Genomic DNA, 25811 nt, shown 5'->3' with positions numbered 1-25811 from the left:
ATTCTTTAATTCACTTCATCTTGCAGTGAGGAAGCTAAGACCCAGAGAAGCTTAGGAACTTGTTGTAAAGTCTCTCAGTTACATCAGTGGTAGAGGCAGGATTCAAAAAACCCTGGACTGACTCCCACGCTGTGCTCATTCCAGTATGCTAAGACTCTTTCCCTCTTCATTAAAATAACCTCTTATAGCCTAACAGTTTTTGTGAGGCTTAAATGAGTGAGATAATGTATGTGAAAGTACCTGGAAAAAAAAAGACATTGGTGATTATTAGCTTCCGTCCTTAGCTTTTCAATCATTTTTTTCCAGTCCTTTTCTTCAAATAAAATCAGTTGCTTTTTAAGCTTTTCTCAGAGAACATTTTCATTGTCTCCTATGGTAAGGTCTTTAAAAAAACAAAACAAAACATGATTGCTTGTTTTTATTTAAAGCTCTTCCTGTATCTATTGAGATGGTAATGCAATTTTTATCCTTTTGAGATAGACTGGTCTACTACATGAATATAGATTTTGTGATGGTGAACCATCTTTGCGTTTCTAGGATAAACTCTACTTGGTTGTGATTTTAAAAAAGAAAATACAGTGTTAAATTCAATTCGCTAATATATATTTTTAAAGATTATTTATTTGATGGAGAGAGAGATAAGAGAGCGAACAATCAGGGTGGGGAGCAGAGGGAGAGGGACAGGCAGGCTCCTCCCCGAGCAGGGAGCCCAACGTGGGGCTTGATCCCAGGACTCTGGGATCATAACTTGAGCTGAAGGTAGATGCTTAACCGAGTGAGCTACCGAGGTGCCCCACAATTTGCTAATATTTTAAAAGGATATTGCTTCTTTGTTCATGAGGTATCTTGATCTATAATTTCCTTGTTCTGTTCTTATCCAGTTGTGGTGTCAAGGTTATTTTAGCTTCATAAAATAGGATCTTTTTCTAGTTTTTGAAACAGTTTACATAAACATTATCTGTTTTTTGAAAGTTTGGCCAAACTTGTATATAAAACTCTGGGTCTAGTATCTTTTGGAAGAAGAAACTTGATTACTCATTCAGTGTCCTTTTTTTTTTTTTTTTTTTTTAAATATAATTCTGGTCTTAAATTCATTTTGAGTCAACTTTGCTAATCTGATACTTTCCTAAGAAGTTAACCATTCATCTAAGTTCACAAATTTATTAGTATGAAGTTCATAGTAACCTATTATTTTTCATCTGTAACACCTCTAGTTATATCACCTTTTTTGTTCAGCATTATTTATTTCTGCCTTTTTTCGTCACTAGTAATCTTAGAGATTTATGTTTTATTATTTTCCCTCAATGGTCATTTCATTAAATTCTTCTGTCATATTTATTAAAGTTTATTATTTGTTTTTTAACTGAAGTAGAGTTGACACACAATGTTATATTAGTTTCAGGTGTACAACATAGGAGATTTGACAAGTTTATATGTTGTACTGGACTTACAAGTGTAGCACCATCTGTCACCATACAACATCATTGACTATATTTCCTATGCTATACATTTTATTCCTATGCTTATTCATTCCATTTTAAGTTTGTTATTTAAATACCTTATTTTCAATATTTCAGTCCTTATGTTCAAGCTTTCTTGTTTTTAAATAAATATATTTTAGGCTCTTAATTTTGTCCTAAGTTCTACAAGTTTGGAAGCAGCTATTGGTATGTTTTGTTATTATTCAATGTATTTAAACTAAAGAAAAGGACACAAACAATTTACCCATTTCTTTCACCCCTGACCTCTGCCTCTGGCAACCACCAATCTCTTCCCTGTATCTATGAGGTTGGTTGCTCATCCATCCATCCATCCATCCATCCATCCATTTATTTGATTGATTAATTTCACATATAAGAGAGATGTTATGGCATTTGTCTTTCTGTCTTATTTCACTTACCGTAGTGCTCTTGAGGTCCATCCATGTTACAAATAGCAAGATTTCATTCTTTTTTAATGGCCAAATAATATTTAATTATATATATACCACAATTTCTTTATCCATTTATCCATTGGTAGACCCTTAAGGTGTTTCCATATCTTGGTTATTGTAATAAGTAATGCTACCGTGAACATAGGGGTGCGTATATCTTTTCAAATTAGTGTTTTCATTTTCTTTGGATAAAAACCCAGAAGCAGAATTGCTGGATCATACGCTAGTTCTACTTTTAGTTTTTTGAGAAACCTCCATACTGTTTTCCATAGTGGCGGCATCAGTTTGAATTTCCACCAACAGCGTGCAAGAGTTCCCTTTTCTCCACATCCTTGTCAACACTTGTTATTTCTAGTCTTTTTGATAATAGCCATTCTGACTGGTGTAAGGTGATATCTTATTGTGGTTTTGATTTGCATTTTCCTGATGATTAGTGATATAGCACATCCTTTCATATACCTGTTGGCCATTTGTATGTCTTCTTTGGAAAAATGTCCATTCATATATTCTGCCAATTTTTAAATTGGATTGATTTTTTTTTTTTGCTCGAGTTATAGGAGTTCTTTATGTATTTTGGATATTAGCCCCTTCTCAGATAAATGATTTATAAATATTTTCTCCTGTTCAGTAGGTTGCCTTTTCATTTTGTTGATGGCTTCCTTTGCTGTGCAGAAGGTTTTTAGTATGATATAGTCCTACTTATTTTTACTTTTGTTGCTTTTGTTTTTGTTGTTAGGTTAGAAAAATCATTGTCAAGACCTGTGTCAAGGAGCTTACCATTTATGTTGTCTTCTGGAATATCATGGTTTCAAGTTTTATATTCAAGTCTTTAATCCATTTTGAGTTAATTTTTGTTAGTGATGGAAGATAGGGGTCCAGTTTTGGGGCACCTGGGTGGCTCAGTCGGTTAAGCATCTGATTCTTGATCTCAGCTCAGGTCTTGATCTTGAGGTTGGGAGTTTGAGCCCTGCATTGTGCTCTGTGTTGGGCATGGAGCCTACTTAAGAAAGATAGAGGTCCAGTTTTATTCTTTTGCATGTGGCTGTCCAGTTTTATCAACACCATTTATCGAAGAGACTGTCCTTTCACCATTGTATATTCTTCACTTCTTTGCCATGAATTAGTTGACCATACATATGTGGGTTTATTCTGAACTCTCTGTTCCATTGACTTATGTGTCTGTTTTTAAGCCAATACCATACAGTTTAAATTATTTTAGCTTTGTAACATAGTTTGAAATTAGGGCGTGTGATGTCTCCAGCTTTGTTCTTTCTCAAGATTGTTTTGTTTATTTGGGACCTTTTTGGTTTCATACAAATTTTAGGATTGTTCTATTTCTGTGAAAAATGCCACTGAAATTCTGAGAGGGATTGCATTGAATCTGTATATTGCTTCATGTAGGATGGACATTTTAATGATATTAATTCTTCTAAATCATGAGCATGGAATACCTTTCTGTTTGTGTCATCAGTTTATTTCATTAATGTTTTGTTGTTTTCAATATATAGGTCTTTCACCTCCTTGGGTAAATTTATTCCTAGGTTTGTTATTCTTTTTGATGCAGTTGTAAATGAGACTGTGAATTTTCCAGCTATAGAAACTTTAATAGTTGTAATTTTGGTTGTGAATTCCTCTTTAATAATATGCTTTATTGAGGAGTCCGTTTTAAAAATTTCACAATTCCTTTTATTATCTTTTTATTGTTCTAATTTAAGTGCATTGTGCCCAAAACATGATTAATACAACATCCATTCTTGGAAATTGTTCTGTGATATATGGTCAGTTTTCGTAAGTGTGCTATGTGTGCTTGAAAAGAAAGTATATTCTCTTTTGCTTGGGTTAGGGTTTCTTTATATCAATTAGGTCAACATATAAATATTATTTTAAGATTTTATTTTTAAGTAATCTCTACACCCAGCGTGGTACTTGAGCTCACAACCCTGACATCGAGAGTAGCACGCTCTACTGACTGAGTCACCCAGGAGCCCCTAAATATTACTGATCAAACTTTTTATTGCCTTACTGTTTTGTCTGTTTGAACTATCAGTTTATGATGAAGTATGTTGAAATCTCCTATAATAATTGTAGGCTTGTCAGTTTTTCTCATAATTGTCAGCTTTAGCTTTATGTATTTCAAAGCAATACTATTAGTAGTAAGTGGTTGCAAGGTTATGATTCTCCTGCATCCTAAATTCTGTCAGTTGTTTTGTTATTTATTACCCCTTTTTAAAAAAGATTTTTTTATTCATGAGAGAGAGAGAGCGAGAGCGAGAGAGAGAGAGAGCATGTTTGTGCACATGAGCAGGGGATGGGGCAAAGGGAGAGGGGGAGAGAGAATCTCTAGCAGACTCCCGGCTGAGCACGGAGCCATATGTGGCCTGATCCCACAACCCTGACAGATCATGACCTGAGCCGAAATCAAGAGTTGGACACTCAACTGGCTGAGTCATGCAGGTGCCCATTTATTGCCCTTTTAAAAGAATGACTTTGATTGATGTTAGTCTCCTGTTGACTTGTATCTCCAGATATTTTCGTAAACCCTATCTTCATTTTTGGCAGTTTTTTTTCATAAGTAAAAATATTCTTCTGCTGTGTCTATTCCATTTCATTTTGTGTTTAGATATTTATACCCCTAACTCATTTGTTACATTCTGCCATGGAACAGTGATTGTCAACTTTTTTTTAGCATAAGGACCTTCAAATAATAATAGTGAGATTTTTATTATTATTTGATTAAGAATGGTTAAGAACGAAAGATACAACGATTTTATAATGTTTCAAAATAAAATTTTGTTTTATTCATCACATCAGCCTTAAGATACATTAAAAACCTGCTGGTTTCTGTAAGACACACTTGCATCTATATTCTTCTGTTTCTGCTGTAATCTTACCATGAGAGGGAGGAAGGACCATAGAAGCCAATGGACCTACAGGTAGCAGAGTTCTTGCCTGAAACTTGCAGGCTCGAATCTCTTCTCCCTTCACAGATGCCAGATTTGAACAAGGGGTGAAGGAAGTGGGGAGAAAGACTATGACTAATCATTCAGGCTTTAAAGGATTCAAAGGGTATGACTCATACTCTGCCTTTCCAATAAGCGGTCTACCAAGACTTGAAGAGCATGTGGTTTGGGCATTAGTGACACCCCTAACCTTCCTTCCCAACATGGTGCTTCCTCTTCAGTTAATTTCTCGGCTCTGGCAGAATCCTGTTTTGTTTGAAGACCAAGTTAGAACTGGTCCCATACTCTCCTACTCTCATCTGAAAAAAAAGAATTTAGTGAGCCTGTGTGTTTCTGTGTATCTTTTAGCTTTAGTATCTCAGTGTACATGTTCAGCAGAAAGAGATTGGTGTGGCCCTTAAAAGGCTTTGAATGTTTTAAATATGACTCATTGTGGTTTCTAATTTTAGTTTTGGGTGTATACATGCAGTGTCCTATACTATCACTGAGTTAGGAAAGGGAAAAGAATAATTGGTGGATGGGGCTTATAGGATCTTTAAATCTGGGAGCACGGGGTTGGAACAGCCTGTTGTAGTGTTATCACAGTGTACATGTGGGTGAATTGCTACTGTGTACTTTCTACATGAACTAGATTAAAGTTTGTCATTGTACTCTATGTTCCCAGCTCCCTCCTAAAAACTGTAACTATTCTTGTGGCCTTCACTCAGGTTTCTAGATGACTAATGGCTGAGGATCCTTGACCTTTCTCAGAATGGCAACACTAGGACCAAAGCGTATTGGCTAGTCCTAGTCCTGGGATGCCATAGAATGATTCTACTTTTGCTATTTCAAAGAAAAGTTTGTGCCAGATGGCTAGTATATAAAAGAAATGTTTATTTTCACACATCTCCCTGAGACTTTTGTGATCTTCACATCTATAATTTTTTTTAAAGATTAGTTTATTTATTTTAGAGAGAGAGAGTGTGGGTGGGGAGAGGGGTAGGGGGAGAGGGAAAAAGAATCCTCAAGCAGACTCCCTGCTGAGTGTGGAGCCTGATGTAGGGCTCTATCCCACCACCCTGAGATCATGACCTGAGCTGAAACCAAGAGTCGGATGCTTAACCAACTGAGCCACCTGGGCATCCCATTCACATGTATTATTTTTATTATTACTTTTTAATCCTGTGTATATACACAACAAGATCTGAGGATGAAATGAATCACTTATAGCAGCACTTCCTATTGGAAGAACACTAGAAAGGTTGAACTGTCAGTTGCTGATGCCTGAAATTTCCCTGGAGCTCATTCCTCAGGTTAACAATTTAAATGCTTAAATGCCTGGTGAAGGGAGAATTTTTGAGGTCTCAGCAGTCATTTTCACTTATCATACATTTGACTGAGGCTAGGCTCAAAATTTGGGAAAGCAGGGAGAGTTTGAGGGCCTGACCCTGACCCCACACCCTGGCCTCTCTCTCAGGCTCAGGCCTGGACTTCAATATTATTTTGAAATGATACCATATATGTAGTCAGAGAAAAAGAGGGAGTCTTAAAAGAAGGTGTTGGGGTGCCTGGGTGGCTCGGTCGGTTAAGCATCTGACACTTGGTCTCAGCTCAGGTCATGATCTGAAGGTTGTGAGAGTGAGCCCTGCATCAGGTTCTGGGCTCAGCATGGAGCCTGGTTGGGATTCTTTCCCTCTTCCTCTCCCTCCTCCTAACCCCCCCCCCAAATAAATAAATAAAATCTTTAAAAAAGGTGTTTATCATGCAATTAAAATTATTAAATGTAAACACTAACTGTACCACCATTTTTATGACCCCGTTTTCACATTTCTTTTTCTTTTAAATAATAGTGTTTTTTTTTTTTTTTTTAAGATTTTATTTATTTATTTGACAGAGAGAGAGACAGCCAGCAAGAGAAGGAACACAAGCAGGGGGAGTGGGAGAGGAAGAAGCGGGCTCCCAGTGGAGCAGGGAGCCCTATGTGGGACTCGATCCCAGGACTCCAGGACCACGCCCTGAGCCGAAGGCAGACGCTTAACGACTGAGCCACCCAGGCGCCCCTCGTTTTTGCATTTCTTAATTTTGAAATATGATGAGCTTCTCAAACTTGGAAGTGATCTGGGTCTTTCTTGACCTCTGAGAGACCCTACACAGATGGGAAGGAAAGGAAGTCTCAACAAAGGTTAAGATAAGAGCAGGAATAGCCTTGACAGTCCATTTTGCCTGCCAAATAATTATGCCAAGGCCAGTCTGGTGGGAAGTGGCAGTGATGGACGTGCTGGGCGCAGTGCACAGGGGGGAGTGCCTCACCGACCAGGTGATCATGTTCTCCTTCTTTCGCCTGTTTCCTTCCTATCTTCCAAATGTTGTTTTGTGTGATGGATATGCTTGTGGCCTGACCAACTCTCTCTTGAAAGGACAGGTCCAAAATGTAAACACCTGCTTTGCTGGGTGTGCTCCAGGGTAATCTGACTTCCATGAAATCAAATTTTCAGGTGTTCTGCTCCACCTCAGTCTTTAGCAGACAGAATGTGTGTGTGTGTGTGTGTGCGTGTGTGGGTGAGAGAGAGAGAGGGAGAGAGAGAATAGCCTAAATGGCTATACTGATTAACTTCAGATTTTTTTAAGACAGGGATTTTGTTATAGGACCCTTTCTACCACTTTCCAACATGATTTTGTTTGTTTGCTTGTTTGTTTGTTTTTTGTTTTTTTTGTGGTGGGGTGAAGTTTAACTTGTTGAATATTTCAGAGAGCTTTTCAGTTTTATGTTATGGAGCAGTATATGTCTAAATAGGCCAGCACACTGTTTCCTTTACATTATTTTGTTCCAGAGCTCTCTCTTCTTCCCTCTGCTAAGTCAGTGAGCTGGGATTGGCTGGTTGATTTTTACAGGGGCCTTCAGAGATTGTTTGGCTTCACGGTGAATGAGTTCCTGCACTTTGTGATAGTAGACTGCCCTCTCTAGTCAAACCAGGTCTATGGCAAATGCATGTTACTTTTCACAGAAAGGACTGTGTGTGTGTGTGTGTGTGTGTTTGTGTGTGTGTGATTGAGAGAGAATATTATTCTATTATAAAAACAACTCAAAGAGATGCTATGCAGAGGATCATCTTTATAAGCAGTGCTGAGCTTCTGAGGCAGGAGCAATGTTGCCTCCACCTTCTCCATCACCACTTTCCTAATCTCTCGGGTAAAAATGACTGTTCCCACTCTTGCGTCCCCTTGGCATGTGCTGGATGTACTACCAAATACAAATGGATATTTGTTTACATGTATGCCTTCTCCTACTCAGGTGGTAACCCTCTGAAGGTAAGGACTTACAAATACTTTGTATTCCTAGGATTCTTACAGCATGTAGCATGTCCTCAATAGTTAGATGAACAAATATATGAAAGAATTAAATGAAAGGAATTTAAGATTGGATGCGGTCTAGTAGAACCTTTAAAAATAACTTATGGCAATCAGTCTTTATCATCTCTGGATCTGTTTTTCTCTTATATTTCTTAAATTAAAAATTCTGCATAAGCTTAAGCTTCTTAATTAGTGATAATTGAAATCACCTGGGACCGCATAGTTTGGGATTTTTATATATCTTAAATTGTATCAAGTTATATCACACGTAATCCTGGAAAGAATGGATTTGTGGGTTATGAGTGAACATATTTTGGGTCCTGTGAGGCTGTCTTTGGCCCACTGATCTAAAGCATAAGACTTTTCTGTTAATTTAAGTTAAAGACTCAAAAAGGCAGACTAAAGCTTTCAACTTGTGATAGTCGATTGAAGTGTCTAAATCAATAGTATTAGGATATAGTCAAGATATATATTTATTTAGGAAACAGACCGTCTCCCTACTATCATTCTCTAAAATGCTTTTTAAAAAATTGAGATTTGTGTTAAAAAGTAGAAGATCACTTTAAGAAGTGAGGCAGTTTGAATGTTTTAATAAAATCTCATTTTCCGCGGACAAAACAGACTCCTATCTGTTTCTAACCACTGGTTAGTCATGGTGGGATTTGTTTGGCTTTTATGAATGCCATTAAGTTTTAATGTACAGATCAGATGTCTTATTGTAGAAAAAATGGTACAGTGTCTGTTTTAGCCCTATCATTTTACCACACAAGGGAACCATTAGTGGAGAATCAAATTGATTCTTGCAGAGCTTTTCGATTTCATTTTTTTTTTCTGTTTCTTTTCTCCATGATGGTTTTTTGTTTTTTTCCACATTTGAAACACTTATGCAGTAACTAGATCCTTGCAAGTAGGGGTAGCACAACCATTGCATTTTGTGATTCTTAGGTTTGCTTGCTTTAATTTCATCAGTGTTCGTGTTACCTGGAAATAGAATCAAGTTTTGTGACTTTTTAAAGGTAATGATTTCTATGGGCCTGTATTGGGTGAAAATTCATATATTCGTTCATTCAACAAATATTTATTGGACATTTGTTATGTGTCAGGCATTCTGCGTTGTGAATACATTAATGAACAAGATAGACAAGGTTCTGGACCTTGCTGAAGTTAGAGTTTTGTGGAAAATAGAGAAAACTAAACTGAGAGGGGGTGATAAGTCTCCTGGAGCATGTAGGAGAGGTACTTGTAGATTTGGGATGGTTTCCTGAAGAAAGAGTCATTTAAAGGCAGAGTCGAAGAGAATAAGTAGTGGTTAGTCAAGCAAAAGAGGGGAAAGAGAGATGTTTGAATTAGCGGGAATGGATATAAAAAATCTTGAAGCAAGACTTCATTGCTCTTTCAACTAATGGTCTTCAATGAGTGGTTGGCCATTCCTAAAGATCTTTTGAAATACCTTTGAATTCAATTTTAAAGTTTTCATTTAAAGTTTCATTTTTATTGATCTTATTTTATTTTAATTCCAGTATAGTTAACATACAGTGTTATGGGGTGCCTGGGTGTCTCAGTCAGGTAAGCATCTGCCTTTGGCTCAGGTCATGATCTCAGGGTCCTGGGATTGAGTGCTGCATCGGCTCCTGGCTTAGTGGGGAGTCGGCTTCTCCCTCTCCCTCTCCTTCCGTGCTCTCTCTCTCTCAAATAAATAAATAAAATCTTAAAAAAAATACAGTGTTATATTAGTTTCAGGTGTATGATACAGTAATTCAACACTTCCATACGACACCTGGTGCTCATCATAAGTGCACACCTTAATCCCCATCAGCTGTTTAACCCGCCTCCCCCACCTCCCCTCTGGTAACCATCAGCTTGTTCTCAACAGTTAAGAGTCTGTTTCTTGGCTTTTCTCTCTCTTTTTTCCCCCCTTGCTCATTTGTTTTGTTTCTTAAATTCCAGAAACATTTTTTAATCGTGAAACTAGTTTCACAGCATGTATTTTCTGCCATATTGTGTATCATATTCCTGTCTTAAATATGTTTCCATGTAATTTTGGTTCATTTGATTTATGGAAAACATCTGCCATAATCATTGGCAAAGCCAGTCCTCATTGTGTATCTAGCCAGCTGAATCAAATTTACTTTTTTTAAACTTCATTTTTTAAAAAGTTCTTGCTTTAGTCAGTTGTCTTTTAAGCATATTTAAATCATAAGAATTTTTTTTATATTTACTCACTGAGTTAACATTTTGTTATTTATAACATTTTATTGTTTGTTAGTTGTCATATTTTTTCCCCTGTAAATCCAAGTTTCCATCTGATATGATTTTCCTTCTTCCTGAGGGATTTCCTTTCACTTATCGTATAGTTCAGGTTTGCTGCTGATGAATTCTTTCAGCTCTTACATATCTGAAAAAGTCTTTATTTTGCCTTAATTTTTGAAATGTATATTTTTTGGGGTATAGATTTTGAGGCTGACAGGTTTTTTTTTTCTTTCAGTACTTTGCTTCACTGTCTTATGGCTTGCATTGTTTCTAATGAGAAGTCTGTTATTCTTTGTTCCTTTGTATATAAAGTGTCATTTTTCTCCTGTTACTTTAATATTTTGTCTTTAATCTTGGTTTTCAACAATTTTATTAATGTGCCTTTAAGCAATTTATGATGTGCCTTGTAGTTCTCTGGATATTTTTTGTGCTTGGAGTTTATTGAACTTCTTGGACCAGGGACTTTACAGTGTTCATTAAATATAGAAAAATTTTGGCCATCATTCTTCAAATATTGTTTTCTGTCTCCCTCCTTCCTCTCTTTTGGGGACTCAAATTGCACATGTATCAGGCTGCTTCAAGTTGTACCATGTGGCTCAATGATGAGCTGTTCATTTTTTTTAAGTCTTTTTTTTCTCCCTGTTTCCTTTTGGATAATTTTAATTGCCATGACTTGAATTTCACTAATCTTTTTTTTCATGCAATATCTTATGTGTTAGTAATTTAAAATTTAGTGTATTTTTATATCTGAGACACATTTCCAGTTGTTCTGTTTGAGGCTTGTTTTTATATCTTTAATTTGTCTATTTAATAAATGGAAACTTTCCTTTTTGAACATATGGAATATAGTTATAATAATGGTTTTAGTGTTCTTGTCTATTAATTCTGTCATCTGTGTCATTTCTGGGTTGTTTTTGAGTTATTGTTTTTTCTTTTCATTGTGGGTGGTGTTTTCATGTGTATTTGTATGCCTGGCAAATTTCACTTGGAGGCCAGTGTCATATTACTGTTATAACAAACACAATACAAATGTTTTGTCTTCCAATTCTGGAGTTCGGAAGTTCAAAATGGGTTAATAGAGTTGTGTTTCTTCTGGAGATTCTAAAGAATCTGTTTCTTGCTTTTTTCAGCTTCTAGAAGCTGCTCAAAGTCCTTGGCTTGTAACCCTGCATTACTCTTACCTCTGCTTCTGTCATCATATCTTTTTCTGCTTCTTTTTTTTTTTTTTTTAAAGATTTTATTTATTTATTCGACAGAGATAGAGACAGCCAGTGAGAGAGGGAACACAAGCAGGGGGAGTGGGAGAGGAAGAAGCAGGCTCATAGCAGAAGAGCCTGATGTGGGGCTCGATCCCATAACGCCGGGATCACGCCCTGAGCCGAAGGCAGATGCTTAACTGCTGTGCCACCCAGGCGCCCCTCTGCTTCTTTTGTTACATCATAGGGAAAGAATACATTCAATGTGCAATAAAGTAGCTGTCAACCTAGAAATCTGTACTACTGAGATGGTCTTTGAAGTAGAGGACAAAATAGACATTTTCAAACAATAAAAATGGTTACATTTTGTCACCAGCATTCTCTTAGTAGAGGAGATTCTGAAGAATGTAATTCAGACAGAATCAGATGATTCTAGATGTAAGGCCTGAGATATAAGAGGGAATGATTAGCCAAAATATGGGACACTTTGTTGGTAAATGTAAACAAACTTTGACTTATATAGTATAACAATGTAATATCTAACAAGATTTAAAGGTTTAAAATGAAAGATGTAACATTTTATACATGAAAACAATGTAAACATAAAACAAAACTTGAAAATAATAGCATAAAGGTCAGGAAAGGGATGACTGGGAATTAACTATCCTAAGATCATTCTTTGGGAAGGAGGTAAAAATATTGACTCATTTTAGATTTTTATGAGACTGATGAACTGCCAACTGTGTTAAGAGGTCAGCTTTTATTTTAGATTTTTAACATGCCAAGTGTGCATGCTAAAATATTTAAGGTAACCACAAAAAGAACAGAGTGTATAACCTTTAAAATTAGTAAAGGGAACAAGAAAAAGGTATAAAAACTAGCAATCTTCTCCCCATCCCCCCAAAAAAGATAAAGAAAAGGGAAAAAATAAGTTAAAACTATAAGCCATGTGGAAAATAAATAATAAGATATGAAAATAATTCTAAGGGCGCCTGCGTGGCTCAGTTGGCTAAATGTCCAACTCTTGATTTCCACTCAGATCATGATCTCAGGGTTGTGGGATTGAGCCCTGAGTCGGGTTCTGTGCTGGGTGTGGAGACTGCTTAGGATTCTCTCTTTCCCTGTCCCTCTGCTCTTCCCTCTCCCTCTCTCTAATAAAAAAGAAAAAAAAATTCTTAAAAACAAAAAGGATGGGGTGCCTGGGTGTCTCAACCAGTTGGGTGTGTCTGCTTTCTGCTCAGGTCATGATCCCAGGGTGCTGGGATTGAGCCCAGTGTCTTGCTCCCTGCTCAGCAGGAAGTCTGCTTCTCCCTCTCCATCTGCCTCTCACCCTGCTTTTGCTCTCTCTTTCAAATAAATAAATAAAATCTTGGAAAAAAGAAAATAATTCTAAATGTACCATTAATATTAATAAATTTAAATGAGCTCAATCATTAAGTTAAAATTTCCTAAACTGGATTAAAAATATGTAGCTACATGTTATTTAAAAAGATACATTTTAAACATAGTGACAGAGAGATTGAAAATAGTCAAAGAAACTGATTTGCAATATTAATGTCAGACAAAATAGGCATTAAGGCAACAAACATTGGAGATATAGAGAGGTGTTACATAATGATAAGTAGGTTCACGTTATATAATAATTGTAAACTTATATGTACCTAAAAAATTAGCTTCAGTATATCTAAAACACAAATAGAACTACAAGGAGATGTAGACTAATCTGTTATTATGGTAGGAGATTTCATCGCTCAGTAGTTGATAGATAAAACAGACAATAAATATCAGCAAGGGTATAGGAAATTTGAGCAGTTTTAATTAACAAGCTTGAGCGAATGGAATATGTAAAATATTTCACATAAAAATTGGAGCATACTCATTCTTTTCAGGTACACGTAGAAAATTTATAAAAATTGATCATGAATTAAACCATCAAGTTAGCCTCAACACATTTTAAAGCCTTGTTATATTACAGGCCACGTTCCCCGGCACGATGCATGTGAATGATAAATCAATAGCAAAAAGATAACTAGAAAAGCCCCTTATGTTTTGAAGCATATTTTAAAATACCCAAACAATTCATTGTGAAAGATGTCATAATGAGAATTATTTAGAGCTGGATGACAACAAAAATGCTACCTGTCAAAACTCTTGGGGCCCATAAACATAAAAAAAAAACCAACAAAACCACCCCACCCCACCCACAACAGTTTCATTAGTAACAGGGACATGCAAATTAAATTCACAATAATTTAGCATTTCACAATGACCACTTTGGCAAATTTAAAAATTCACAATGCCAACTGTTGGTAAGGTTGTGGAGCAATTGTGAATACTACTGGTCAACATATTAAATTGGTGTAATCACTTTGGAAAACAGTCTGGCTTTCCTCGGTAGAGCTCAATATATGCATTTTCTGCAACTCAGTTTTTCCACTACTAAATATACTGTTCGCGTGAACCAGAAGCCCTAACCTACAGTACCTCTAATGTCCAATCAGAAGTCAAATGGGTAAACAAATTATGGTTTATCCATACAGTGGAATATGACACATTAGCTATTGTCCTCAACATGATGGATCTCAAAATCATAATATTGAGCAAAAGAACACACACATAAGTATATGTAACAGTATAATTACACTTATTTAAGATTTTAATATAGACAAAACTAAATGATATGTTGTTTAGGTATGTATAGACACATAGGTGCTGAAAGTATACAAAAAATCGAGAGAAGAGATGAACAAAATGCAGGATAATGATGAGTTCTGGGAAATAAAGAACATTTGGTTAGGGTGGGTCTTCTACAGTGCTTGGTAATATTTCATTTCTGAAGTATGATTGTTGTATATATGGTATTTGTTTGAGCATAGTGGTCATACAGTCTTTGTGTAATTTGATTTTGCAATTTAAAAATATAAAAATATTCTTAACTTCATTAATAATAAAAGAAATGAAAATTAAAACTATGTTGAGTAAAAAGCACCTGCAGAATAGGGAAAAAAAATGTTTGCAAATTATATCTCTAATAAAGATTTAATACCCAGAGTAGATAAATAATTCTAACAACTCAGCAACAAGACAGACATCCCAATTAAAAAATGAACAAAGGACTTCAATAAACATTTCTCCAAAGAAGATATACAAGTAGCCCACAGGCACATGAAAAGATGTTCAACATCTTTGGTGAGTAAAGAACCACAATGAGATACCACTTCACACCCAGTAGTATGGCTTTAACCTCCCAAAACCGTAAAAACTGAAAAACAACAAGTGTTGGCAAAGATGTGAAGAAATAGGAACCCTTCTACAAAGCTGGTAGGAATGTAAAGTGGTGCAATTGCTGTGAAAAACAGTTTGACATTTCCTCAAAAAATTAACATAGACTTCCACTTGTAGGTATATATCCAAGAGAAATGAAAACCTAAATCCACGTGGAGGTTGTGTCTGAATGTGAGTAGCAGCATTATTCGAAATTGCCAAAAGGTGGAAACAACCCAGATGTCCATCAGTACCTGGATGGATAAGCAAATTTCTAAATTTTTGCATATACACATACAATAAAAGATTATTCAGGTATGAAAAAGAACAAATTCCTCACACGTGCTATAACCTGGACGAACCTTGAAAACACTTATGCTGAGTGAAAGAAGCCAGACACAAAAAGTCACGTAGTCACATGATTCTTTTTATATGATATATCCAGAATTGGCAAATTCATAGAGACAGCAGATTAGTGGTTACCAGGGGATGGGGGAAAAGGGGAAATGGGGAGTGATTACATAATGGGTCCAGGGTGCATTTCTGAGGTGATAAAATTTTGACCCAAGAGAGAGGTGGTAGTTGTTCATCATTGTGAATACACTAAATACCATTGAATTGTGTGTACCCTTTAGAGCAACTAATTGTGTGTTATGTGAATTTCACCTTAATTAAAAAACTATATTGAGATTCAGTTTTGGTCTATCATATTGGTGAAGAGAAACTTAAGTTTGATTATATACCGAGTTGTTAAGACTGAGGAAACAGGTACTGCTGTCATCCACTGTGGGGGGAATGTAAGTAACCTCTGTGGATGGCAATATGGCAACATGTGTCAAAATTGTAAATGTCTACACCTTTGATTCAGCAGTTCCATTTCTGGCCTGTATCGTACAGATATATACATTTCACAGTGATATTATTCAAGGTGATTTATTGTAGCGGGCTAATAAATTATGGACTGTGTAGCTATATTAAAGAATGAGGAGGCTCTCTATGTACTTTTATTAGAACATCTCTAAGTTAAATTAAGTGGAAAAAGCAGAATGCAGAGAGTATGCCTGGTATGATCCTATTTGTATAAAAAAGGTGGAAGCCTGTTTTTGTTTCTGTATGCATAAAGTGTCTTATTTTGAAGAATACAGAGGAGACTCATAACATTGGTTGCAAGTAGATGGAATTTGAATGCTTAGGACATAGTGGAAAGAAGGTGATTTTTCGCTGTGTCATAAATATGAATATATATATTCTATAAGTTAAAATTAAATTAAAAATTTAATTTAAAAATTAAAAAGGAACAATAAACAACCAGTCCTTTAAGAGTGATCCAAAGCCACAGCCATGAGGTCTTGCTCTTCACTGATTCATTCATTCATTCATTCATTCATTCATTGTTACATATGATCAGGTTATCTATATTATTAAACTGTATTAACATTAAACTATTAATAACTGGTTCAGTTATTAATGCTAGTGACATGTTAATTAACAATACAGTTTTATAGGGGCGCCTGGGTGGCTCAGCCATTAAGCGTCTGCCTTCAGCTCAGGGTGTGATCCCGGCATTCCGGGATTGAGCCCCACATCAGGCTCCTCTGCTGGAAGCCTGCTTCTTCCTCTCCCACTCCCCCTACTTGTGTTCCCTCTCTCACTGGCTGTCTCTCTCTCTGTCAAATAAATAAAATCTTTAAAAAAAACAAAACAAAACAGTTTTATAGGGTTGTTTTCAAACAGTCCAGTGGATTTGTCAAATCCATTTAGCTAGATGAATGGGAAATTTATGCATTACTTCATACTTTTTGTTTCCTCCTAATCCTTTGTGTTATCTGATTATTAAGTTTCACTTCACACAATGCTTTGGCATTTTAGTTCCAGATATTAAATCTGAAACTGTTGTCAAGGATTTCCGTTCTTTGTGTAGTGTCTTTTAATGGCAGTGTGTATAGGGTGAGGAAGAAGAAAACAAAGGAGTTGTAGAGATGTATAGCAACCTAAAGTGAAAGGTCTAAAACATTTTGTCATCATTTTTTTGTTGCCAGGAAATAACAAAGAGCAAGGGCTTAGTGCAGTGAATGAGGTGAATGAATGAATGAATGGATGAATGGATGGGTAGCCCTTAATTGTAGATTTTAAAAGCTAAAAACTTGAGTCCTGTTGTAAATTGGTCTTGGCTGTTTTCTGTGTCAGAAAAAAATGTGAATATGTCCATTTACGTTCTTTGTATTTGCATGTCGTCGTCTTCTGCTTGGTTCTGCCAGTGAGTTAAGTCCATGTTCCTCCCCACAGGGTTGAGAATGCTTGCACCAAGCTTGTCCAGGCAGCCCAGATGCTTCAGTCGGATCCTTACTCAGTGCCTGCTCGAGATTATCTAATCGATGGGTCAAGGGGCATCCTCTCCGGCACATCAGACCTGCTCCTCACCTTCGATGAGGCTGAGGTAGGCAATCTGAGGCCCATGCAGACCTCTTCCAGACAAAAGTCTTAAAGATAGTCTTAAAGGTAATAATGGAGAATTGGTGATGATTTAGGATGAGAAAATGTTGAATAGCTACACAGCTCAATTAGCATGTTTTCTATTTCTTGTTCGCTCACTTGACTAAAAACTGAAATATATTTTCAGGTTCGTAAAATTATTAGAGTTTGCAAAGGAATTTTGGAATATCTTACAGTGGCAGAGGTGGTGGAAACTATGGAAGATTTGGTCACCTACACAAAGAATCTTGGACCAGGTTAGTCATGTCCAGTTTTTATAATAAAATGTTTTTATGGTTTGTCCATGTCTGATCCCTCCTGCTTTTTGCAGAAGATAAGTAATGATGCATTCATTGGGCTCTTAGGTGTCTCTCCTCTGTTGATGGAGCTGATACTGTGTTTCTGCTGAGGAGATATCATTGTTTCTGAAAGCTAAATATGCTTTCTACAAACCCTGGCCCTGCCTAATGAATTAAACTAGACATTGCAAATGTTGCTGGAGAATGTAGGAAATACTTTTCTATTACTGTAATGCTTAAGGCCACCCTGAATTCTGACCTCTCCATTCCACATTATACAGTATTCCTTCACTCTCTGCCAGCTGGCCTGTAGCTCTTTATGACCTCTTAGCTCGTTAATTAGCCCGCCTACTATTATGGATTCATGCCCCAGCCCGAGGCTGCATAATACAATCAGACCTAGAAGGAGAGAGGAGCTACTGTGACTAAGTCTCATTTTGAAATGATTTAGTCACCTGAGAATTGAATATTCAAAATACATGAACAGATACCAGATTTTTCTGTTAGAGGCATGTAACATGACCTGGAGGGTTCTTAAAGTATGATTGAGACCAATGACAAGACACATGGTTAACTTGTCAGTATTAAAGATCGCATACCACCTCATAAGAGTCTTGTCTTAGGTAAAATGATTCTTAATTAACAGTATTTTCATGAGGTTCCCATACAGTCATTCTGTAAACTGATGGCATTTAAGAATTTCTCTGAGCCATCATTGAAGATCAGCAGGAAATGCCTTTAGAGCAGCGTTCTTTAAGCTTTCTCATAGCATTGAGAAAAGAAGTTTATTTCTTCAAATACAATCTTATGCAGAATCCCAACATATGAAAGACAAAAATGGAGCTACTGAATGGAGCAGGGGTAACCCCTCCTTTTCCACCTCCCTTTGGTACCCCTAGATGATCTGTGAAACTACTAAAATCTTACGAGCAGTTTGAAAACCAAAGCTTTAGAGAATCACATAGTACCTTTGAATAATAACCAAAGTAAACAAAAAGGGCTAGCTAGCAGGCTGATTCCAAAACACCAGATGCTTTTGATTGCTGTCCTAACTATAATTTTTTTTATAATATTTTTGTTTGTTTCTAATTATAAAGATAGTACATGCTTATTTTGGACAAATTGGAAAGAACAGAAAAATATAAAGATGAAAACAAAACACATTATTGTAATTCTTAAGATTTTTTTCAGCTACTGGCTTCTCAGTACTAGGCTTGCATGAGATGCTTACACAGGCACAGTGGCCAGATACGTGACATGAACTTGGTATGCGTGGTAACCAGGAAAAATATTTTTATTTGTTTTTTACAAATATATATTTATTTTTTCAGCATGTTTTTGTATTTGTGAATGTATTTATGTCAAACGTGTGAAAATGATGTCATATTTAGGATTCACATTTAATAAATTACTTTCAATTGAAATGAATGAAGTTGCATTAAGTTAGACCTGTCTAGAAAATTCTATATCATAAATGCTACAGTTCAGTGATAGTTATCTGGGCAATCAGCTTGGATTTTCATAGTCCTTCATAACGGATTTAGCCTCAGAACGCCAGAGTCTGGAGCGTTTCACTATTCACCCTGCACAATTTATTCTTTGTGCCCCAGGAATGACAAAGATGGCCAAGATGATCGATGAGAGGCAGCAGGAACTGACTCACCAGGAGCACCGAGTGATGTTGGTGAACTCCATGAACACCGTGAAAGAATTGCTGCCAGTTCTCATTTCAGGTATTTTCTGCCTGTACATGATCTTACAGGGAAAAAAAAAAAGTCAGTGTATTCTAAACTCTGATGTTAATTTTCTTTTACTGCTTAGTTGCATGTCCTTCAGGCTGGGAAAAATGAGGCCTGATAGATCAGGTTGTTACCTGATGGCTGCAGCTGATTGGCTAAGAACCAGTATTCATCTTCCCGAATGCTCTCCTTCTCCTGTTCATTGCTTGAAGCTTGCCCTTCCTGTTGCCTTGCTCTGTTCTGAAGCTCTAACTGGCCCCTTTGCAGGGAGGTGAAATATCTAGAAACTTTAGTCTTGGACATGAATTTTTTTTTTTTTTTAAGATTTGATTTATTTATCTGACAGAGAGAGTGAGAGCGAGAGAGAGAGCAAGCAGGAGGAGCAGGAGAGGGAGAAACAGGCCCCTCACTATGCAGGGAGCCCGATGTGGGCTCGATCCCAGGACCCTGGCGTCATGACCCAAGCCAAAGGCAGACGCTCACCTGACTAAGCCACCCAGATGCCCCTTGGACATAAGGATTTTTTACACTTTTATTTATGTTATGAAAAAAAATTAGGAGCTGGAATGGATATCATAGAGCACTGTAGGATAAAGAAGTGAACCAAAAGCCCTTTTCAGTGTTACCCTAACACTGTTTTTCCTAGAAGAAATTTAACTGTTCTCTACATTACAGAGCTGGTGGTCTAGACCACATGGGACCACTCCCCCACTGGGTAGAGCCTGGTGGCTGCTCTTTCAGCTAGCAAAAGGGAGCTGTACTCATTGGGTGTCTAGTATGTACCAGACACCTTATGGTTTACATAAGTTATCTTAATCAAGTTATGGGTTAATTAGTTTAACTAGCAGAGGGCAGCTCTATTTTCAAAATCTTAATGAGGCATGTCACTGTCACCCCCAGCTCCTGCCTTCCTGCTTGGGCATTTCAGGTAGTAGCTAGAAAAGGAGAGGTGAGGGTAAAAGCTCAGAAAGCCCTTATTTGAACTAGAAAACAAAAAAATGTGTAAGAAGAGTCTTAAAATCTCCATGGGAAATATGTTTTTGAGGCCAGCTCTTCCATGTGGTGGAAAGGTTTTGGGAGTAAGATTTCTTTCTAATCTGCGTAACTCAATAAAATGTTGATTAACCTTTGTTTTAACAATTTCAATTATTTTATGAGAAGATATTCTCTTTCTCCCATGCTTCAAATTATTATTATTTTCTTCTTTACTCTTGGGGGTTAGAAAGTTCCTGCTACATGTTGAGAGAAATTCTAGAAGAGAAACTCAACACTTTGGCATCTTCCATTAGGATTGGGGGCAGCAGGATGTGCCAGTTACAGTCTTACTGACTGTTTTCATCTTGTCCTGATAGGTGTGTGTTAGATGGGGCCATTGTCAGGGCTGGGATGATAACTGATTTAGAAAGGTATTGGGTATTTTGTGATTGTAGGTCATCAGTATATGCATGTTAAATTAGCTCCCTGATCCTGTTTTAATGATGTTTTGTGCCTTAAGGTGGCTGTTATTGGAACTGCATTGGCAGACTTGCAGTGTTTGTTTGTTTTGTTTTTAATATGTTTGTTTTGTTGTTGTTAAGATTCTATTTTTTTAAGTAATTTCTATATCCGGTGTGGAGCTTGAACCTACAACCTGGAGATCCAGAATCACATGCTCTACTGACTGAGCCAGGCTAATATATTCTTTTTAAGACCTTAAGAACCCAAAGCATGTACTCAAAGTGAGGAACATCTTGTGTGAATGTTGTTATATAGCAAGATTAAATTCCAAGCTTAGTTTCTGATCGTTTGTTTATTTTTACAGCTATGAAGATTTTTGTAACAACTAAAAATTCAAAAAACCAAGGCATAGAAGAAGCTTTGAAAAACCGCAACTTTACTGTAGAGAAGATGAGTGCTGAAATTAATGAGATCATTCGGGTATTACAACTCACTTCTTGGGATGAAGATGCCTGGGCCAGCAAGGTAAGTGTTACTGGAGGAGAAATAAGCAAAGTCCTGAATTCTCCCCTCACACTTTATCTTGTAATTGTGGGTAGCATAAGACCCCTCAGATATTATGAAATAATTTCTACTTCACTTTTCATGGGGTTCATGGGTTACTTGCTGCTTTTGCAAACTTCCTTTGCCCCAAACTAGAACAAATAAATAGGTATGTGGGGTTGAAGGCTAAGATGTGTAGCTTTTTCTTCAAGCTGGACACTCATTGGGCTGGTGGAGGAATTCTTGTATGGTGTATACTCCCCTGGGTGGGAACCCTGCCTTTTTATGTGGGTGGTTGTTGCTAGGTGACTAATAAGTAAGATACAGAATATAACTGTGACTGAATTTTGTGGAAACTTTTCCTTAACCAACCTTTGACCTAAGAAGTCTACAGAGGAAGCTCTTGGGATTTCTAGGTGCATCCATTTGTCATACCATTTTCCTTAAGGAAGGTTAATTAAAATATTAGTTTTCACATTCGTCAGTGAGTTTGAGGGGTCCTCTCACCCTTTCTCTACAATTTCCTCCTGGCCTCCAAAAGGGTTGGTGGATTCCTTCTAGAGCCTCACAGCAGTGGTCTTATGTTGCTGCTGCTTTGGTCTCCTTCTCCCTGTCTAGTGACTGCCTGGGAGAACAGAAGCACTTGGGTTTACACCTTCCCAAGATTCGAGCAGTGGGGAAAACACACTTGTCTCCAGGATCCAGCTTCCCCACATGTGACCCAAGTGGTATTTCCAGGGCCCCCCAGCAGGCTGGTAGCAAAGAGGGGATTTGTAGTATGCCTTCCATTGGGTATCCAGTAGGGCTTGTTTGTTCTCCAGGACACCAATAAGGTAAGGTCAAAGCTGGGGTCTGAAAATCACATTGCCCAGAAAGTGAATCTAAATATGCAGAAGGAAATTAGCTTCTCTTAACTCTGGATTTGTTCACAGAGGCACAAAATTCTCTAACGAGTTTTAAGACTGTGTTTTAAATCTAGACGGTGAAATCATTTTAAGTCTTTGGGATTTTACTTAATTTTGCTTTTGCATATTTGACAACTTTCACTTCCCTGTTATGACTTCTTTATGCATCTTTTTTTTGTTCTCTTGTTTGTTATATTCTTTTTCTCACATTTAGAAGGTAAGCTTTCTCTTGCCCTCTAGTCTCTTTTTCGCTTCAAAAGAGAAAAAAAGCATGTCTGTGAGGTTTTCTTGTGCCGTGTGCTGTGCCTTTTTCCGTGTGCCGGTGTGTAACACTGTGCTCGAATATTCGTCAGAATGTCATTTCATACGGGACTTGGGGCTGTGCTAGGCGGACTGACTCCGGCTCATACTGAGCGCTTTCTTTGGGGAAAGCAGAAGAAAAGACATTACTATGGGATATCAGGCTTTCTATATTTGGTGGGTGCTTTCATCTTTTTGAACAGGCTCCTGAGAACCGTTTTGGCCTGGTCATTCGCACTGACTTCATTTGAGGGGCAAGTTTCTCTCAGCAGCTGGGTGACCTCCAGGTGACCTGTGTGGAGCCTGCTCTTGGGAATGAAACCCTCAGCCGACGTCATCTCTCTATTTGCATTTCCTCCCGGTCTCCTTTGCAGGCTCTGGAATTTTGCTTTTGGGGATGCGTCATTGAGGTTTTCAACCCAAAAATGAATAGGCTCAGGAGTTTAGATGGGGCACCTGTCTTTCACAATGACCCTAGCCTTCAAACTCAAAAGGGAAAAAGTTAAGTGTATCTAAAGTTTCTCCTAACTTCAGTCCGGGGTTCACTGCATGTTCTGCTCAGCTGTGAATCAGCCACGGTTCTCCATGACCTCACCTTCCTCTAACCTAATCTCTTTCCTTATTCTCCCTCCTTTGCTTCTAGCAGATGAGAAATAGCAAAAAAGAGGAGCAGGCCTTACAACCTCAGTGTTTTTCTGTGTTTGGAGGGGAAAAGTTATCCATCATTTAGTAAATAGGGGCTGCTGAGCTTTATTTTGTGCCAGTGCCATTGGGAGATGCTTCTTTAAAAAAAAAAAATGTGGTCAGTTGAGTTTTTCAGAACAAGGATGAGGCACCGGGGGAGATAATACAAGGGAAATGGACCTGGTCCCCACTGTGTACATTCTTGTAGCTGTCTCAGTTTTATGCTCATCTGGAAGGAACCAGACTGCAACGGGTGCTGCAAAACTTAACTCTCAGAATGAAAGAAAGTAAATAAAATTAGTTCAGCCAAAAGAAGCTAAGTACATAATGACATCAGAATGAACAAGAAATGTTTATTTTTAAATCTCATTTTGCTTTTGTTATACATTTACCTGGTTCAAAAATCAAAATGCTATAAAAAGATATACATGACAAAGCTTACTTCCAACCCCATCCCCATCCACTCTACTTCTCCCTACCCCTTAAGAGTGATTGTGTTCATTAGTTGCAAGAATAATTAGAAAAAAATTTTTTACCTTGACCATGGAAACTGGTAGCTAGAATTTTGGTTACTTTTCAGGTTAGTAGCATTGTGCATCTTTCACTGCTCGACCATAAGCGGTGAATTAATCAGACCTCGTGTCTGTCTGTGGCCACTGGGTCCCCATTCTATTTTAATACGTGGTATCTTTTACCTCCTCTCGACCCTACCAATTAAGAATTAACTTTGTCTTACCATACTTGTTTCATGCTTCCCCATTGGTGCAGTTTTCTCCTGGAAAGTGATGGTTCCTCTAGAAAAGTGGGGGAAGAAAGTAAGTGGAAAAAATTTTTGGTAAAAGTGCGTCTTGCCAAATAAGTTAAGTTTTAAAAGAGGCAATGCAGTAACTGATTATTTTACCTTTTATACCTACATTCAAATTGCAGATTTACACATTTGAAAGTACTTAAACACCTCATTTTGTTTTGAAAATAACAATTTTCCCCTCCTGAAATCAGTAGTCATCGTATAGTGATCATTAAAAATTAATTTAGTGTACATTATGAAACAAACGAATTTGTGAATTAAACACAATTCTAATTCTGCCCTTTGTAAATTTAGCAATCAATACTTAATCTCTCTCTTATTTTTTTGGTATTTTATTACTTGTTTCTTGATGCATGCTGAGAATTAAGAGGAAGTGAGAAAAATTTTAAGCTAAGAATTTTTTGAACCCTATGTAGGCGCTTCTGCAAACCTCACTTTGAGTCATTACTGCTGTTCTTCAGAATTACTTCTTGTGGTGGATTCCTGCCACTGTGGGCCTAGGCTGGTGGTGGATATAGTGACTGACTCAGATGTCTTGCGCAGAAGATTTCCCTACTCTACCAAAGAGGGAAATATTGGTTAGAGCATGTGAGCCTATAATGCTTGCTCTTAACTACAGACAACTGAGGTTTAAGGGTTGATTCTTATTTCATTTTTGAAAAAATAAGGTTGTATGTGAATTTTTTTTTATTATTAGAATGTCTACTATGAATATGAAACACGATTTAAGATTGAATCAATTAATTACACTGATTCTGCTTTAGGTGTTTTATTGTTATTACTGAAATATAGTTGACATACCATGTTCTATTAGTTTCAGGTGTACACATAGTGATTTGACAATATGTGATCTTCTTAATGAGTCTTATTTTATTTTAGCAGCTAATGCAATAAAGGACTTATCTCTTGGAGTTTCAAATAAATAGTTTATTCAGGAGTTTATGATATTTTGGCCCCTCCCCTCAAATTGGAGAACGGCCCAAAATGTTAAAACAATTGACATTTCTCTTCTGATTCAAGTGATCTTTTAGTTGGTACATCTGATTTTATGCACATAGGTGGCCTTGAATTTTAGAACGGTGAAGGTATTCTTAAAGATGAGCAACTGAAGTCTGGGAGGGGAGGTGTCAGTGGGAAAAGGGAGCGTACGTTGGGCAGCGAACAAAATGGAGTCCTTAGTCCCATACTGAAAATTTTCTAGAACCTGGCATTGTAGGACCTCACTTTTTCTACCGAAGTTCCTTTTGATTATCTCTAGGAGGAACTCCGTGGTTCTCAGTACGATTCAGTGTTCTTTAGATCTAACTATATTGCATTTTAGGAGTGTTTTGGTTCCTGGGAGAGCATGTAAAAACGAGTTCTTTTAAAGTTGTCCTTCCACCTTTTGGTGTGTTTGTGGGACAGTGCCAAGCCAGTGTGGTTTTTTTATTTAAAACCTGAACTCCTAAGAGTTTTACTCCTAGGGACTTTGGGGGAAGTGCCCAGGTCTCTGCCAGGTGTCCCCAAAGGTGCATGCCTAGATATGGTCTTTTTTACACTTAAAAAAAAAGAAGAAGAAGAAGAAGAAGAACAATAACAAAAACCTAGGATAGAGATTGGTGGAGACTTTTCTCTTTCCCAAATTTGAGATTTTATGGAGAAAATACTCAAATGAAGATTTATTTCTCTTCTGTTTCATACCCAGATTGTAC

The 25811-nt window shown here is 37.2% G+C and overlaps 1 protein-coding gene across 2 annotated transcripts in view; it reads left to right on the top strand.

Annotated features, from left to right (window-relative positions):
• Window positions 1–25811, top strand: part of VCL (vinculin) — a 106083-nt gene that overhangs the window by 41524 nt on the left and 38748 nt on the right. For both annotated transcript variants that reach the window (XM_008696060.2, XM_008696061.2), the window contains exons 3-6: window positions 17220–17370; window positions 17554–17662; window positions 19315–19437; window positions 21245–21405. In XM_008696060.2, the coding sequence (XP_008694282.1) occupies window positions 17220–17370; window positions 17554–17662; window positions 19315–19437; window positions 21245–21405 (544 nt within the window). The remainder of the gene's footprint in view (window positions 1–17219; window positions 17371–17553; window positions 17663–19314; window positions 19438–21244; window positions 21406–25811) is intronic.

The sequence above is a fragment of the Ursus maritimus genome, unplaced genomic scaffold, assembly GCF_017311325.1.
Source record: "Ursus maritimus isolate PB19 unplaced genomic scaffold, ASM1731132v1 scaffold_7, whole genome shotgun sequence".
Taxonomy (NCBI): Eukaryota; Metazoa; Chordata; class Mammalia; order Carnivora; family Ursidae; genus Ursus; species Ursus maritimus.
The sequence above is the reverse complement of the archived record's forward strand: the minus strand, read 5'-3'. Positions and strand labels throughout refer to the sequence as shown.